The 16,255-nt window shown below is 33.4% G+C and overlaps 1 protein-coding gene and 1 long non-coding RNA gene across 8 annotated transcripts in view; one reads left to right on the top strand and one right to left on the bottom strand.

Annotated features, from left to right (window-relative positions):
- Positions 1 to 16,255, bottom strand: part of LOC122577719 (rho guanine nucleotide exchange factor 11) — a 33,864-nt gene that overhangs the window by 13,686 nt on the left and 3,923 nt on the right. For 2 of the 6 annotated variants that reach the window (XM_043749229.1, XM_043749230.1), the window contains exons 2-16: positions 15,324 to 15,559; positions 14,123 to 14,172; positions 13,843 to 13,900; positions 9,225 to 9,463; positions 8,893 to 9,114; positions 8,017 to 8,265; positions 7,081 to 7,362; positions 6,918 to 7,007; positions 6,708 to 6,821; positions 6,521 to 6,619; positions 6,349 to 6,441; positions 6,083 to 6,276; positions 5,703 to 5,992; positions 5,412 to 5,588; positions 5,189 to 5,242 (exon numbers count right to left, since the gene is read on the bottom strand). In XM_043749229.1, the coding sequence (XP_043605164.1) occupies positions 5,189 to 5,242; positions 5,412 to 5,588; positions 5,703 to 5,992; positions 6,083 to 6,276; positions 6,349 to 6,441; positions 6,521 to 6,619; positions 6,708 to 6,821; positions 6,918 to 7,007; positions 7,081 to 7,362; positions 8,017 to 8,265; positions 8,893 to 9,114; positions 9,225 to 9,463; positions 13,843 to 13,900; positions 14,123 to 14,172; positions 15,324 to 15,495 (2,383 nt within the window). In that variant the 5' untranslated portion in view covers positions 15,496 to 15,559. Of the gene's footprint in view, positions 1 to 5,188; positions 5,243 to 5,411; positions 5,589 to 5,702; positions 5,993 to 6,082; positions 6,277 to 6,348; positions 6,442 to 6,520; positions 6,620 to 6,707; positions 6,822 to 6,917; positions 7,008 to 7,080; positions 7,363 to 8,016; positions 8,266 to 8,892; positions 9,115 to 9,224; positions 9,464 to 10,109; positions 10,248 to 10,572; positions 10,796 to 13,842; positions 13,901 to 14,122; positions 14,173 to 15,323; positions 15,560 to 16,255 lie in introns of those variants that run through there. The other 4 variants (XM_043749232.1, XM_043749231.1, XM_043749233.1 and 1 more) reach the window with 4 other exon arrangements.
- LOC122577738 lies at positions 10,334 to 15,470 on the top strand. Of its 2 annotated transcripts, none has more exons than XR_006320412.1 (3): positions 10,334 to 10,466; positions 10,557 to 10,857; positions 15,336 to 15,470. It is a non-coding gene; the product is annotated as an uncharacterized LOC122577738 (long non-coding RNA). The 2 variants fall into 2 exon arrangements; XR_006320411.1 differs by having other exon boundaries at positions 10,351 to 10,479.

The following is a 16,255-nucleotide window of genomic DNA, read 5'->3' as shown; positions in this document are numbered from 1 at the left end:
TAATAAGTAAATTATTTTGTCACAGCCGTGAGGTCTAGAAGTCTATCACCCACTAAATTAACATCCAACAATATGAATTTAACTAACGTTTGTCACAATTCCTTTCCTAAATTATCTGAAAGACCAAATGGACGATGATTAAGCATCGCTAACCCCGTGAAGTTTGAAGATCGAGGAAGGAGGTCAAATAATCCGAGTGAAATCGTAATATCATCAAAGACCACCGATGTCAGCATTTCGCTGACTGGAAAAAAATTAAATGGCTAAGTAAATATCCAATGAAGGTTCGGTACCGCCTAAAAATAGCATCGTAAAAAAGTTGGTGTTCTTGAACCCCGTAAGCAGACAGATAGTTATAGATCAGCAGGGGTAGGTATGCTGAGGGGATGCAACGAAGGAAAAGCTTAAGTCTCGAGTATTTTTAGATAGGGCGATGTAGGCGCGTGTCGCAGAGGCCGGAAATCGTTTTGTGGGCCCCTCCTTCCCGTTTTCTTCTTCGTTGTTGTCGTTGCCGTCTGCGTTCGTGCCGCACAAGATCTGTCTTATTTTCTTTCCTCTCGTTTCAACGCATACTTGCCACACAGTTACAGCAAATGACAATCATCATTCAAATAAAGTCACTCAGTCAGAAATGAAAACTGGCGATCCAACTATCGGAAAATCTTTTTCATACGAAACAATTTTTCATATCTTAGAAATATTTAAAATCTGTTTTTGCATGCAAATTATTTAACTATTATATTAATAATAAATCATATGTTGCTATTTGAACTTGGGATAGAGAAAAAAAAGAAAATGTCTTTACCATACAGAATTAACTAGTTTTGTAAAAAAAATACTTAAATATATATTACCTAATATATATTATTAAATATATGACCTCTGTTCTGTACTCTGCATTTTATATACAAGTCACGGTTGCACCTTGATATCTGCTTCGAACTTTAGATATTTCATCATAAAAATTATCAATGTATTATATTTAATACAGGACCAAAATACTCGTATCTTCATATAAGCTTAAAATACTTTTCTGTAATATTTCAAAGTTCATCCTTAACTACATGAATACTTATAGTTTGCATCACAGTATGATCACGATAATTATGTCTGTATATACTCAATACAGAACGATGAAATTTATATTAATGAAAGAGTGAATTCAAAGGTTGAAATGTTTCTTTACGAGGAAGAAATCCATGTTTCTCTTCAATGAAATCACGAAGAAGCATGTATAGATGCAAAAAATAAACAATCCGTCTACATGACTGCGTGCGATTTCCAGTACATTCTGGTCTAATTTTGTCTAGACACGTAGTATTTGTATAGCCGCAAGGTTCCCCGTTCATGAGATATCTGCCGGAGAAAAGCCAAAGATGACGACAAAATCGCCACCCATATCATCTTCAATATTGGCTTTATAGCCGCAGTGAAAATTTATGAACGTATCTGACGAGCAACACGCGGCAAGAATTTCTACTGAGTGGCTTGTTAAAGCTTCGCAATTCCTGTTTTTAACTTCTACGACTCCACCGAAACGTTCCGACGCGCCAGAGAAACATTCCCTTCCGAAAGTTCACAACTTTCAATGTTACTAACAAAAATTTGATCAATCAGAGTTTACCATTGCCGTATAGATCAAAACTTTTAGAACGTATCCAATTTTATGAAAATTTGAGAAGATCGATAAATAACCAAACAAATTGAATCCCTTCAAAAATATCGCGAATCATGTAGAAGTAGTTACAAGACTCGAAGAAATACTTCAAATTTGATTTTCGATTTTATATTGATCTTCTTAGTTGATTTCTGATTTTTCATTTTTTACACTCATCCGATACATTTATTTGGCAAACGCGAAAGACAAAACGAGAACTGTTGAAACAAACCTGTCTCTTCCTCTACACCAGTAATTTCCTTCAAACCGGTGTCGTCAGGCTTGCTCGAAGAATCAGTCCCATCGTAGAATACACTATCGTTCACGTTTTCACAACACGTTGATACATTTAGACGATCCAAACCAACGATCAAAGCTGTTTCTATAATTTTGCTCGGTTCGCGTGTCTTTCTTACAGCGGCAAAAGTCTCCCAAACTTTACCGGCAAATGAGCCTTTGCTCATGTGTGGCACCACGGTTCTCTGCTTGATCGTTTTCAGCTTCGTTTTCTTTGCAACTTTGTCTTTGCTTACTTTTTCGCGCACCACTATCGAACCTAATCCGATTGATATATTTTTCTAACGTTTCTCGCGAATCCAAACATCCATTATAGAATCCATTTGAAATTCGAAGAATCTCCATTCGTGTTTAGTAGATACGTTATTATTTAATTAATTATTTCAAAAACTGATTCTGAGAACTGTGATTTCTTGCAATAGTTTATGAATCATAATGTGAAACACGACATACGTTAAAAAGTTACAAGCTACAACTTCTCATAATCAAATATTAAATAGTGAACTTCTATATTGATAAATTCTATTCACATCGGTATAATTAGTTTCCTTTCCTAAATTAATTTATCGCTACAATCTTTAACAATACTATTCACGTAAAAATACATATCAGCACAAACTTTACTGTTTCAATAATCTTCGTATTTCCTCATGAACGTTCCGATAACGATATCGAAACGACGATAATGAAAACCAGAATGTTTAGTCACTAGCATCACGTAATTATCAAAAAGAAGAAAAAATACAATAAAACGCGCCGCCTAGAGGAGGCTCTTCGATCCAAATGAATTATTAGATATTCACGCCATCTTTACCGTCACCCTTCAGCTTCCGATTGAATCTGTTCCTGCATCTTCCCGAGGAAAGCCTGAAGCTAGCAAAGCCAGCGATCAGGGGCGAGGGGTTGGTGGTCGTTGGGTAAGGGTTGCAGTCCGGTTCCCCCTCCAAGGGATCACGCAACTGTTGCACCTCGACCATGTGCACACCTCGATGTTTCACCACCGAGAAAATAATAATCGGAGTGGTTTCTCTACTTCTCGCGGCAACAACCGAGCTGACACTAATTTCCCTTGAAGTCGCTCTCGCTTCTTTTCCTCGGAGACTGCCGTTGGTTTCCGGTTAGACCCCACCAGGCCGCCTCCCCCCCGCTCGTTTTACAACTACGTTCACGCGTAAGTGTATTCACGAATGTATAGGGTGTGCGTGTGATTCTGATTTTCAAATCCCTCCGACCTAACCCTCGGGGAACATCAAGGACGATCTTCACGTTCAAGATATTGATGTACTTAAAGTCTCTCTTAAAGGGTAGCTCTCTCTTGCTCGATTTTTCTTCTGTTAGCTCTTACAACGCCGAGAGATACTACTTGCCGGACCCCAGCTTTGTTTTACTTGTTTACGTTGTTTGTTACGAGCGTAAAAACGTTAATGAGAGAAGTGATCGCTGTGGAATTCTTTGTGGCTTGTTGAGACTTTGAGGCTTTTTCGTTAATTTTGTATACGTAGTCGTTGGTTTTATGAATGGATACTTTTGAGAAATTTACGGATTCGTATTTAACAGAGAATAGATTGTGATAACATGTACAAGGTTCCCTAAATATTATAAAATTCTTGAAAATTAATATAAACAGTAAGAGAATAATAAGTGAACAAGTTAACAAAATGATAATTGAGCTGTTACAAGTGTAACTCGTTTAATTTATGTGTGCAACTTAGAAAACTTACAACAGAAAGTTTTTGTAAGATGATTATACGTATTATCTTTAAGCAAACAACAAATTGCTTATACACCCTGTATATAAATACAAATCTATGTGGTTGTGATTCTAGGCCTCTTTCTGTGGTTTCCTCTCTCCTCTATTCTTCCTTCCTTCTTCTTTTCTTTTATAAATTCAGTAGAAAAGAATGCAGTGCACAACCAACACAATTCGTTTTGCGAAACTTCCTTATCGGACAACGCGATTATTGTAACAACGAAACTTGATAAAAACCTACACTCCGTCTCAAACATATGAAATATCGATTATGTACTTCAACATTGACACTCTTCTCTTCAATTTTTTGTTTTAAACGATTAATATGCATAACATTACTTAAAATAATTACTACTTTCGATAGAATCGTCACTAGAAACGTGGAATAATCCTTAATATTTTTGTAGCGAATCGATGTATTTTTACAAAACTTGCATATATTCACGAAAACGTTTTATCAAGCCAACACACTATCAATTTAAAAGGCTGAGGAGAGGATGTCGATAAAGAACCATCGAGGGTCGTGACAAACAATTTTCAACGAATCTTTCAAGTGGGAATTTTTGCACAACTAACTTCTTTACACTTCTTTCACCATTGGCGATATGCTTTAAATTATTTTTTAATAAAAGAGAATGAGAGTTATCATTAATTTACAATAAATGTTAAGTGCTCCCGACGAGACAAACAATCGTAACAATGGCCGACGTATGACCTACGTTCGTCAAGGAACGCCTCATTCGAAATGAAGACAGTAAACTACGAGATAACGGATAACATTAACAAAAAGGAAGAAAAATATATAGGCATCACACTTACATAGTTAAACAAGCATACGTAATTGTAAGTTGCAACGACAGTATGATGTACAACAAAACATTGCGAATTGATATAGATATTATCGTCATGGAAAATGTATGTTTAACGAAAAGTTGAATTTATTTGTACTTTGTCACTCTAAACAAAGTACATATACTTGTATTTAGCAGCACAAAATTATTTATGGTGCATCGTGTGCGGTGCAAAATATAGATTTTGTTCTGAGAAATACACTAAAATTAATAGCATTTGGCAAGTTATCACGCTATGTAACGAATGAACTGATTAATATAGACGTATTCTTACTTTATATATAATATGAAAAAAAAAGATTTATTGTCGATTTTCCACGAATTAATAAATTTGACTATCATGAGATTTAAAAAATTTTAGTATATCATCATATATTTAAAAATAAAGCAGTAAATATGTTATTGTATACTACGAGATATAAAATATCAAAATTTATTTCCTTTGATTGGAACAAAATATAGCTACGAAAACTTTAAAGACAACAAACAATAAATGATTAAACAATAAATCATAACGTTAACGCAACGGCGTATGTAGTTACAAATTCCATTGTTTTATACGATTACTGCAGTTAAAAGTATATTTTTCTAATATTATTTCATTTAATAGTTTAATGCAAATAGCAAACTTACCATTTTCACCATCAGTCAATGTACCGGTATCTTCTTCGCTCCTTTTAATCTTGTCTGTAACAATAAAATATCCTATATTATAAAAATAAACTATTAAAAGACAAAGAAGCCTACAGAATTCACATTTGTACATTTTATTTACAATATACGTGTACATAGAAGAGAAGAAGTACAACAAATCTTTCTAAGTCATAGAGTGTAATGTAAAATTCGAATTATTTACCATGAAGCATGTGATTTTGAGGATGATGATGGTGTGATGATGGTGGTTTCCTTTCAGGCCTGATACGCTCCATCAATTTGCTTATACGATCATTGCCTCTTTCCTTTCTAACCAATGGTCCAGGACAATTTTCTTCTACTACTCGAACACATTGACGATGAACACTTAGAGAACAATCTGTAACAAAATGGAAAAGTTGCTTCAATTTTTAATTGTGTCGATATTCGCACGTGATCTCAAATTTATATTTTCTAATTTTTAATTTAGTAATATCTATATAAATTTACACACCACTACATAAATATCCTTGAGGTCCAATTCCACCAATGATAAGTTGACAATGATTACAATAAGTAATAGTAAAGTATTGATGAGCTACAAAATGATGACCTCTGATTGTCATTTTTCTTGTTTTTCCTGTAAGCAGGCGGGCTTTGAGATTTGACTTATCTTTTGCGACAAAAGTAGGTACTCGGTCAAGTGATACTGGTCGAACTTGAAAAATTTTTGTTAATATTGTTGCCAAACCAGCTGCTGTTGTGAATTGTCGCAAATCTACGTGTTCTTTTTCAATATCTTCTCTGAAACATTATATAAATAATAATGTAACGCTATATGCCATTATATGTTAAGAATTAAAACTATGTATACTTTTTTGTTAATGAACTTACAGATAAGGCTCCATTTTGGGTAAGAGGTATGTTTCTATGATTTTTGTTTCTCGCGCCTTATCAGATGCACTTTCATCCAACTGAGCGTCGCTTGGGCCAAATAACGTACCTAATCCAGCAGTTCTCTTTTGTTGAAAGTCTGCAAGTTGCTCGTTTAGCTCTTCTTTTGCACGTGTACGAGCTTTCCAAAATATCTGCCAAGAATACAATATTTTATATAATCATATCCAGCAAACTATGCATATATACTTCTGCATAACACATACTTTTCGTAGAATCTCTTCCTTATCAGATTCCTTTAAAAGAACGTCGTCTATTTCATGTGCTACATTTTCGTCTACATTATGCAGACGGAGAGGCTATATATAAAACAGTTTTAAGTTAAATACGATCCCCATATATTCAAGAGAAAAAAGATATCCTTTTCAAATTACTTACTGCACCAGGTACTAAAAAACTAGAATGAATTTCATATGCCCACTTCCTCATTTCTTTTGCATTGCCTTCTTTGTACAGATCCGTTACCAAGTAGAACAACTAAAATAATATGAATAATTTAAAATGACTTTGGGTAATAAAATTCAATATTCGAAGACATCACTACTATATATCACGTAATACTTACCAGACTGGAGGGATCACTGTTTGACAAAACATAATTAATAAATACAGCAAGGTGTGCATGATGTCCCCATAATCGAGACAAAGATTTGAATGGTCCATGATCTTCTAACTGTCCCTACAACGACAATTAACATAGCAATTATGAACCAATATGAATGATTTCATTTAAAACTAAAAACAAAAAACTATATATAAAATTTATAAAACTCACAACTTCTTGATCACTCATATCATCGTCTTCCATTGACATAATTGGCTGCTGTAATATTGGCAATCCAGGAATGCCTTCATTTAATATTGTCTAAAGAAGGAAAAATACATGAGTAAGTATCACAGATTATTTAAGGAACTCAGCTTTTTGATTAAAAACTTACATCATTAATAGTAGAACTGGAGGTATCATTTCCTGGACTAGCAACTGGATATGGTGGAGGTGGAGTTCCTGGAGGAGTGATATGAGGTAATTCATCTATATCAATGTCACTATGCCTTACATGCCTTGGAGGAGAAAGATCATTCATTGACTCTGATGCTATTAAACGTCTACTAGCTTCTGATGGAGAAATAGTTGTTGTTCCCAATTGTTCTGGACTGGATTTCGTTCGTTGATGTTTATTAAGTGAATTTGAGGAACCCAAGTTTGCACCCTGTGAAAGCTATAAAGAAATTAAATACTTATTTATTAAATAATAGATAATCAGAACATTATATCAGTAAATTAAATACAAGAATAAACTAGAATATTGAGTGATTCATTATGCAGAAATACTATAAAATTGTACTATATGCATTTCATACCACACACCATAAGAATTGCTAAACACTGCAATCACAGTAAATAAAATAAAACATATACTTAACAGACAATGTTTAAAGGTACATACTGCATAACCATAAATTTTTCTTAAATCACATAAAGTACATATCACAAACATACTTAAAATACATTACTTAATAAAATTACTCAAGCAACACTTCAATGAACAAGCACAGTTTCTGAAATGTAATATTTGTCATAAGTTTTTAGTGGAACTACACATAAGGTATTTGCAAAAGAAGCAAAACAAAGTATTATTATAACATAGGTACTTGATTATTATTTAACATAATTGTGATAGATGTATTAAATGATATGAATTTTAATAGGAATGATATTTATAAAATATATTTTAAAATATAAAAGTATAAATTGTCCAATATATAAATATCTGTTAAAGGTATTCACATTGTGATTCTGTGGTACTTCTCTTTCACCATGCATACATTGATATAAATTATTTATTTAATAACTTAGCGATTAGGCTACTTACAGAGTTAGGTATGCCATGACTGGTGGTTGAGGGCGTTAAATGAGTCAACAGATGACGCTCCAGCTCCAACTGGGCTACGTGGTGCGTATTTGTAGTAGGCGGAGGTCTGGGAGGCAATGGTGGCGGAGACAGGCTTTGCATGGACAAGGATTTACGAGATGGTAGAGGCGGTGGTACATCACCACTGCTACTACTCAAGGGTGAATAATAACCCGGGGAACACGAGGTGTTTGTTACCAACGAGCAAAGCTGTAAGACACAACAAAAGCTGGTTAGATAAAGTTAGCAAAAGCTTAAATACATCCCTATATGGCTGCATTTGAAAATTTCAATTGTAATACAAGCACACATTGTATAAAAATTGTATTTATACAGCTCAAAAAATATACGTATAAAAGCAGAACGTAGGCTTTGTTATTTCTTATTGTTTACCATAATATACTGTAAGCTATTAATAAATATATCAAAGATTACCGAACTACTATAATAATCAATGATTAAACTTATATTCATACTCTCATCACTATGCTTTCCATTCATAAAAATAAACATCTCAATAATATCATGCCGAGCAACTATTTAATACACTGAATAACATAAACTGGAATTGTCAAACATTGACACAAAAGCAAGACACAATAAAATATATAGGGACATAAGAAATGTTAATGAATGTAAGCGTTAAAACGAATTCACGTCTTTATGAATAAGATTATGAATAATAAGATAATATTTATGATGTAATATATGTATGAACAATGAACAATTATAGTTTACTGGTATAAAATTAATGCAGGATATTAATGCAATAATTAGAAATTTTCAAAATAACTTGAACGTATTATTAAAGCATACCATAAGATTAAAAAACCATACCTGTTCATTGGTTGTAATAGCAGCTAGCTGGTCCTGCAGAGTGCGTACCCTCCTTTCGGCGCCCGCTAGTTCTGTTTGTCGTGCTACAACATTAACATTACTACTACCAGTACTAGCTTTCGCGAGTTCGCTGCGAAGCTTATCAACGTAACTTTGTTCTTTCTCCAACATAAGCTGGAATGTATGAACGCGCTGAGTTTCCAATTGCCGTTTTTTCTCATGCTAAAATATAAGAAAAGGATTTTTATTATATTATACTTTTATTATATTAAAAAGCTATTGAATCCAATTTATAAATCTCTTCGTAAATAAAGCAAAAAATATCGACTTACATCAACGGGTTGAGGTCCCGTAATACGTGCGTTACACGGTGCACCGGTCGCTGGAGCAGTCGACGCCCTGAGTAAAGAAGTCGCCGGTTGTGAGGGTGATACCATCGTGGTACCGGCTGATAAACTAACTGGTCGCTGGTGTCCACCCGCCAAACCAACTTGCAGCCCTGTGGCCGTCGTTGTCGCGCTATTCGTTGCAACTGGCTTCTGCTGTACCGTCAGTACCACCTGCGTCGAAGCTGCAACAAGGGTTCAAGGACGATGATTAGTCACCTTTCGCATACCTCCGCCGGTCCTTCCCCCGCGTTTGACCCTCCACCTTTCTTTTGAGAGTTGCTCGAACAGTCAGTACTTGTATTTTCTTTTACAACAATTTAGATTCCTCTCGACTACAAAATGTTCTCTATGGATAATCTGTGTACACTAAATACTACGTAATTAGGAAAATTTGTCAATTGAAATCATCAGTAATATTGTACTGTACTGATTTTAAGATTTTGACATGCCTTTATGCTTAATGTAAATTGTGTGTGTTTTTTTTTAATTATTTGTATGTATTTAATAAACGATCATGCGATCGTTGATACGCAATATCTGATAAGTAATCTGAGAAGTATAGGTCCTGTATACGATATTGCGACAACCAGATGTTCATTAAGAAATCGTAAAGTCCTATATACTTTGTAAAGGATTAAACTGTTAAAATTTATCGATGACAAATTTTTGATAGACCTAAGGCTACTTATCCAAGCAGAGTATAAAAGAATTCCCAGATCTCTTATCAGACAAAAAAAATCGTAATAATGAATAAAAATGCAAACAGAATACATTTATCATGAATAGAATGTTTATATAGAACTAACTACAAATCTAGTCTCTGCTTACGCCATCAATGACTCATTCCTACGCTCAGCTGAGACGTATGACGTCATTATATTTTTCTAATTCTGGAAATGCATATCCGTATCAGAAAATTGATTAACAACACCGACATCAAAATCTCAAATTCGATATATAACTCCGCAACGACGGCTTGGATTTCGAAAACGCGAGTGTATCGTGGTATCTCTTCCTCAAAGTTGCTGCCTAAACAAGCACTCCGAAAATATGCACAACTTGCCAAATATTTGCATTTTTATGGAATCAGAGAATATAAATATTACTCGAGGAACCTGCAACTTTACACAGTTTGTAACGGCTGCAATTTCGTGTTTCTCTGATACGAAGGAATCACAAATGATCGTACGAGAAATAAGTAAAATTCCAACGAACAATAATCCGTGTCCTAACGGTAAAATTACATAATTGCGAACATGAACGTAAACGTTTCAGAAGAAGCTGAAAATACCAGAGTACGCTTTCGTACGAGCTTTCTTCCAAGCTTGCCTGAGGTCATACGTGGTTCGCGTCTTCATATAGATACACAACGTCGACGAGAACAAACACGTTCGAACCGGTAAATCGATCTTTCAATGAAATTTTGGTATCAGCGATTCGAGGATGTACAGTTTCACGGAGAGATATCACGCGCATCGAGAGCCGTGTCGTCTGCAAAACTGCGTAAAACGATTGGCGATGACCGAGGCGATACGTGGAGCAGTAAAGACATTCGTACCGAGAAACTTGGCCCCAGGTACGTGTATTAATATGAATGACGAGATTCTTATGTTTACACGCGCGTATACGACTAATCCTCGATATATGACCAGATCTCGTCATTTGACTATGTGCTATAACACCTCGGTAAATCCACTTTAATACTATAATTCGTTTTTGCAACGTAAAAATCTCGATAACTGGGAATTACTAGGAAATAGATCTACGGATGTTTTCCTATCGTAACGATGGAAATCTCCTACGTGTGTGTTTTGTTTTTCAGCAAAGTTTACTTTTTGTCTTTTATTACAAGATATTGCTGTAGTTATTTTTAGTTTCAATTATTTTTCTAGACAATTTTTTATAGAAAACATTTCAAATTTTATGAATGAAGATACGTTTTGTTTACGATAAAGAAGTACATAATTTCCTTTTACATCTAATAATCAAATTTCTTAAGCCAAGAACTTTAATCTATAAAATAAAAAGAAGTTTATGATACAAGATTGGATTTTCTTCTTAAAAGATTAGAATTTTCCTGAAACTTTATATAAACTTTATATCTGGTAAAATTAAGATGATTTTTCGTTCCATTTTTCTGTATGATTGAGTACTTGAAACGTTACTCTTTCTTTATCGAAATACAAATTAGCATAATGATTTGGAAAATCCCGAAGGAAAGATTGACTCAGCTGTAAATGGCAGTGATTTAACGGTCAGTTAAGGATCTTCTCGTATTCTGCACATGAACGCCTTTCCTCATAAAACTATCTTTATTTATTTTCACAAGACAAAAGTTACTTCAACCAGTAAAACGTTCTAACACGGTTAATTCCCGTTAAAATACTCATACTAGTCTATACCCTGTTTGTTCTCAGTAATTCTCATGCTGAACATCTGCAAGTTTTCTAATTTGCAAATTCAAATTATTTTACCGATACATCTTTAGAAGTGCGTTTATTACACGGAAAAACTTCGCCAACTTTGGTATACTGTTATGACTTGGTATGCAAATGAGATTTTTATTGTATTTGTTGAAAAATGTTTGTGTTGAATCGATTTTAAATATTCATGAGTCTAGCGAAATCTGAATACGTGTAAGAGTTGCTGCCTTATGAAATGATTAAGTAGGACAGTTAGCGTACTTTGGAAAGTTATTAGATTTGGATACACAACACCATCTCACATTTAAAAAGTGTTAGATTACGCGACATATTGCATCCGGTTTCGAAATCTTTTACATGTTACAAACTCTTTTACAACTCTCTAATTATTTATTTTACTTTTGAATTATTAGCTAGCAATAATGATTACAGAGTGAATAGAAACATACAAATGAACACGACATAAAAGGAAAACTAATTGCTTTTTACACAAAGAAATTTATTTTACTCCAATATCTCAAGGAACTAATCGCAACGTGATAAAATAAGAGGGAATAACGCAACCTGAAATAACTCTCGTTTCATTTCGTTCACGCGTTATGCCTGAAACGTAATAGAATTTTGTGGAATTACAGCACAGTTAAAACTACGATGGAAAAGACACGTTTATAGTCATTGTGTTGTACCTGAATTGTTAGGAAGAGGAAGATAGACTCTATGAACCAACCGTCACCGCTATAAACTCGCATGCTTACATCACTGGAAACGTCGCCACAGAAGCTTCGTTGACGTCGGTATATCCAAGATAAAATCACCGACAATCATTCGTGATCTTTATAAATGTCTCTTTTCTCAAATACAACAAACAAATTTAACTCTTTTTTTCGATTTTTTGTAATATATAAACGTTGGTCATGCGTCACTGCACTTGACATATCTCTCTAGATACTTTAATTTATAGAAAAGACAGAGACAGATTGCTCGATGGAGTTTCGCATACTCAAACGTTTATTATCCTAACTACACGTAGAATGAACTTCCTTTCGCAAGCCTCCGCGCTTCCTTCTTTTTTTACGCAATTTCTGTGATACAGCTTCAAATTAAATTGCATTGCCCGCTCAAATCGATGAGCTTTACGGATCAATTTCGATAAAAGCTTTCCAGACATGAAATATACCCCGACAGGTTTTGATCAAGCACCAGTTTGAGTATGGAAAAACAAAAAACATTGAAAAGCAATATGAGGTTTGATTCTACTTTTACTCGATTTCGCTTAATTGAACAGAGTTTTGTGAGAGCTAGAATAAATAAATCGTAATGTAATTCAATAAAATTAAATTGCAGTTTAATCTTGTTCAGAGAATCATTTATATCAATAAGATATCAATTATAGTTCTATTAGATATATAACCATTTATTCAATTTACATTTCTTTCTTTTAATATCTAATTAATATTCTAAATACAAGATGCTTTTATTATCTAAAAATAATTAACCATATTACTCTTCTATCTCAATTTGTTACTTTGAAGATAATTCTTTTAAAACATAATACCTAAGTACTTTATCTACTTTTATAAAACACAGGTCAATAGCCTGGCCTATACTAAGCTAGATTGAATTATACGCACCCCTTGTGATGATCAATGACACATAAGAATACCTTAGAAAGTATGAACTACCCCATGTGTGTTTATATTACAAGTTTACTAGACTGACTACGTAAAAATGCTCAATCGACGGGAAAATCCTATCATGGAGAAAAAATATTCTTCCCCTTTGTATTCGTGAGTATATAAAGGAAAACTAGAATAGGAAATAATATTGTTATTAATAAAATATTAAGCGATCAAATTTTTATTATATTAAACAATAAAAGATAATAAATATCATTTGGTACAAAACCGAGATCTTTCTATAATCTCTCTATAATGGAATTAATACTTTCCGCTATTGATAATGAAAAGTACTTTGAAACGTTTTAACATTTAGATAGTGTCCGATTCTGTAATATGTCGGTCTCTTCACAGAGAAACACTTATTCTGTTTCGCTGCCAAATAACGTACCCACGTCTTGGAAATAAAAGAGAAAGAACAAAAAAGAGGTCGTAGAAAAGAAAGAAAGTATGTAAACTTACACTTTATGAGCTGTACAACATCCGTATGCGTGGACTGCATTACATTCACGCCGTTAACCTGGAAATACCAATCATGGTTATAAATAGTGAAAATATATTGCAGCAAATGCACATTTTATAGACGCAAGTAATTTAAATTCACACATGGTACGCGTTTATTGATCGTTTAAATTTTCAAAAATAAATATTTCGATTCATAATTTACATTCAATCGATAATTTCACTGGAAATATCTTAGTTAGTGTTACTTCGCGATAACGTAAATTCGAAATAGGCTCACCTTGATGATTTTGTCGCCCGCGTGAAGGCCAGCTCTCGCGGCTGCACCGCCTACAATATATCATTGTTTGCTTTTAACTCTTTTCTTTATGGAGACATTTAAGTATTAGAAAAATTTGCGAACAATTTAATAATCATTTCCTTAGCCAAAATTATAGCTTAACTTTTATCACTCTTTACAGTTTACAGACAATATTTGGAATAAAGATTGAATAATTTTCTGATACAAATATAGACATGATGCAAAAATAATTTGGTATGTGAACCATTATAAATTTTGTGCATTGAAAAAAAATTCTTTATATAAAAATTGGCACAGATTTTATATTATGTTATTTATAAATAAATTGAAAGTATTTCTTCAAAGATAAAACTTTTATCGTGAAAACATATATTACAATGTTGGTTTAAATGTAGCCTAAAATGTTTTACATCCCATTAATTAAATAAATTAATTTTAGTGGTAAATGTGTTAAGTATCTGAGCATAACTCGATGAAATGTCATCACTTTATATTACTCAAGACAATTAGTATCATATTAAGTAGTAGTAGCACTTGTACTATTAATACACTACTAACTTGTAACATCAGTATTGTGTGAACTTACTGTTACAATTAAATAAATACAATTAATAAATTAAATGTAATTAAAAGAAGATGATAATACGTTGTTCTGAACAATAAAAACGACTACTTTCTTAAACAGTTTAGCTATTAATGTATACAAAATGCGTTAAGAAATACATAATGCGTTACCAAAAACAGTAACATATACATTGAATATGTAAATTATAAGATTCAACAAAATACCTGAAACATAATAACAAAATTAAGGACACTAAATTGGCTCTAATATTCAAACCAAATTAAACTTGCATAATTTATTAAAATTTTCGAAACAAAATATAATAAATAATATAAATTCAGTATATTATAATAATAGCTCCACTGGTTCATATCTTGCACATCATTATTTAAAATATTTACTAAAAATACTCAATATATTCTGTCAATATAATTTCCAGCGTCTATTTCGATCAACATATGTAATATCATATCCCTAAACCCTTTTATTAAAGCCACCAGTGAAATCGATTCTGTCATGATTATTATAATCCAATGTATTAACATATTTCTAAACTATTCTTTTTTAAAAACGAAAAATCGACTATATGCAAATGTTAAAACTCCAACAACACACCTTCCTTCACAGATTGAACATAGACAGGGTTATCACCGGAGACTTTCATCCCGTATCCGGCCTCGTCCTTGTAGACGACGAGGGTGGCAACGGGTGCTGGTTCAACGGTTCCACCCCCGGCGGCGCCTCCGCCACCCCCGACGCTGCGTCGCAACGCCGCCGTTCCATTCATCCCTTCTTCGATCTCCGCCTGGCCTCCCCTCACCTCTGCCCCGGCTGCAGCACGACTGTATGACCTGCAACCAAAATGAAATAACATTAACAAGTTTCCGAAAGTCAAATAATCGTCATTCGATAAACTATTGCTTTTTTTCAATTATTCTCTTTCTTTCTGCGACTCGAACAATTGCCACGAGAAAAATAAAGCTTCTGCGCGAAGAGCAGAAAAGTAGGGAGAAAATACAGTTGATGGGAAACATCGATTTCCTAGACCCTTTTAAACAGCAGAGGTAGGAATACGAGTTTTACCGTGTTTTTAACCCCTTAAGAGTTCACTTCATTTTAGCAAGATGCGATAATATTTTTTTTAGTTCGTTATATAAATGTTTATAGAAATGTAATAAAGAAGATTTTCTGGAAAAAATGATAGTTTTGTATTAATAATAAGAGATTGTATATATATGCAATCCAATTAAATACGTAATATTATAGAAATAGAATATTAAGTCACGACAAATGTAATATTACAGAGATGGATTTAAGTGAATAGAACTATCAATGTTAATATTGGCTTTAGAAGAATGATAAAGAGAATGTTGTATATGTTATAGTGATAATTAATATTCTATCCTTAGATATTGGATGGACGAAATTAAAATAACAAATAATAAGATTTACTATCACATAAGATTAATAAATATTGTAGATGGTCGACTATTTGAAGATTAAGATTTTTTGGGGAAAACAATAAAAGCAAACATAAGGAAACTTTC

The sequence above is a fragment of the Bombus pyrosoma genome, linkage group LG2 (assembly GCF_014825855.1).
Source record: "Bombus pyrosoma isolate SC7728 linkage group LG2, ASM1482585v1, whole genome shotgun sequence".
Classification (NCBI taxonomy): Eukaryota; Metazoa; Arthropoda; class Insecta; order Hymenoptera; family Apidae; genus Bombus; species Bombus pyrosoma.
This window is presented reverse-complemented; position numbering and strand designations above follow the sequence as displayed.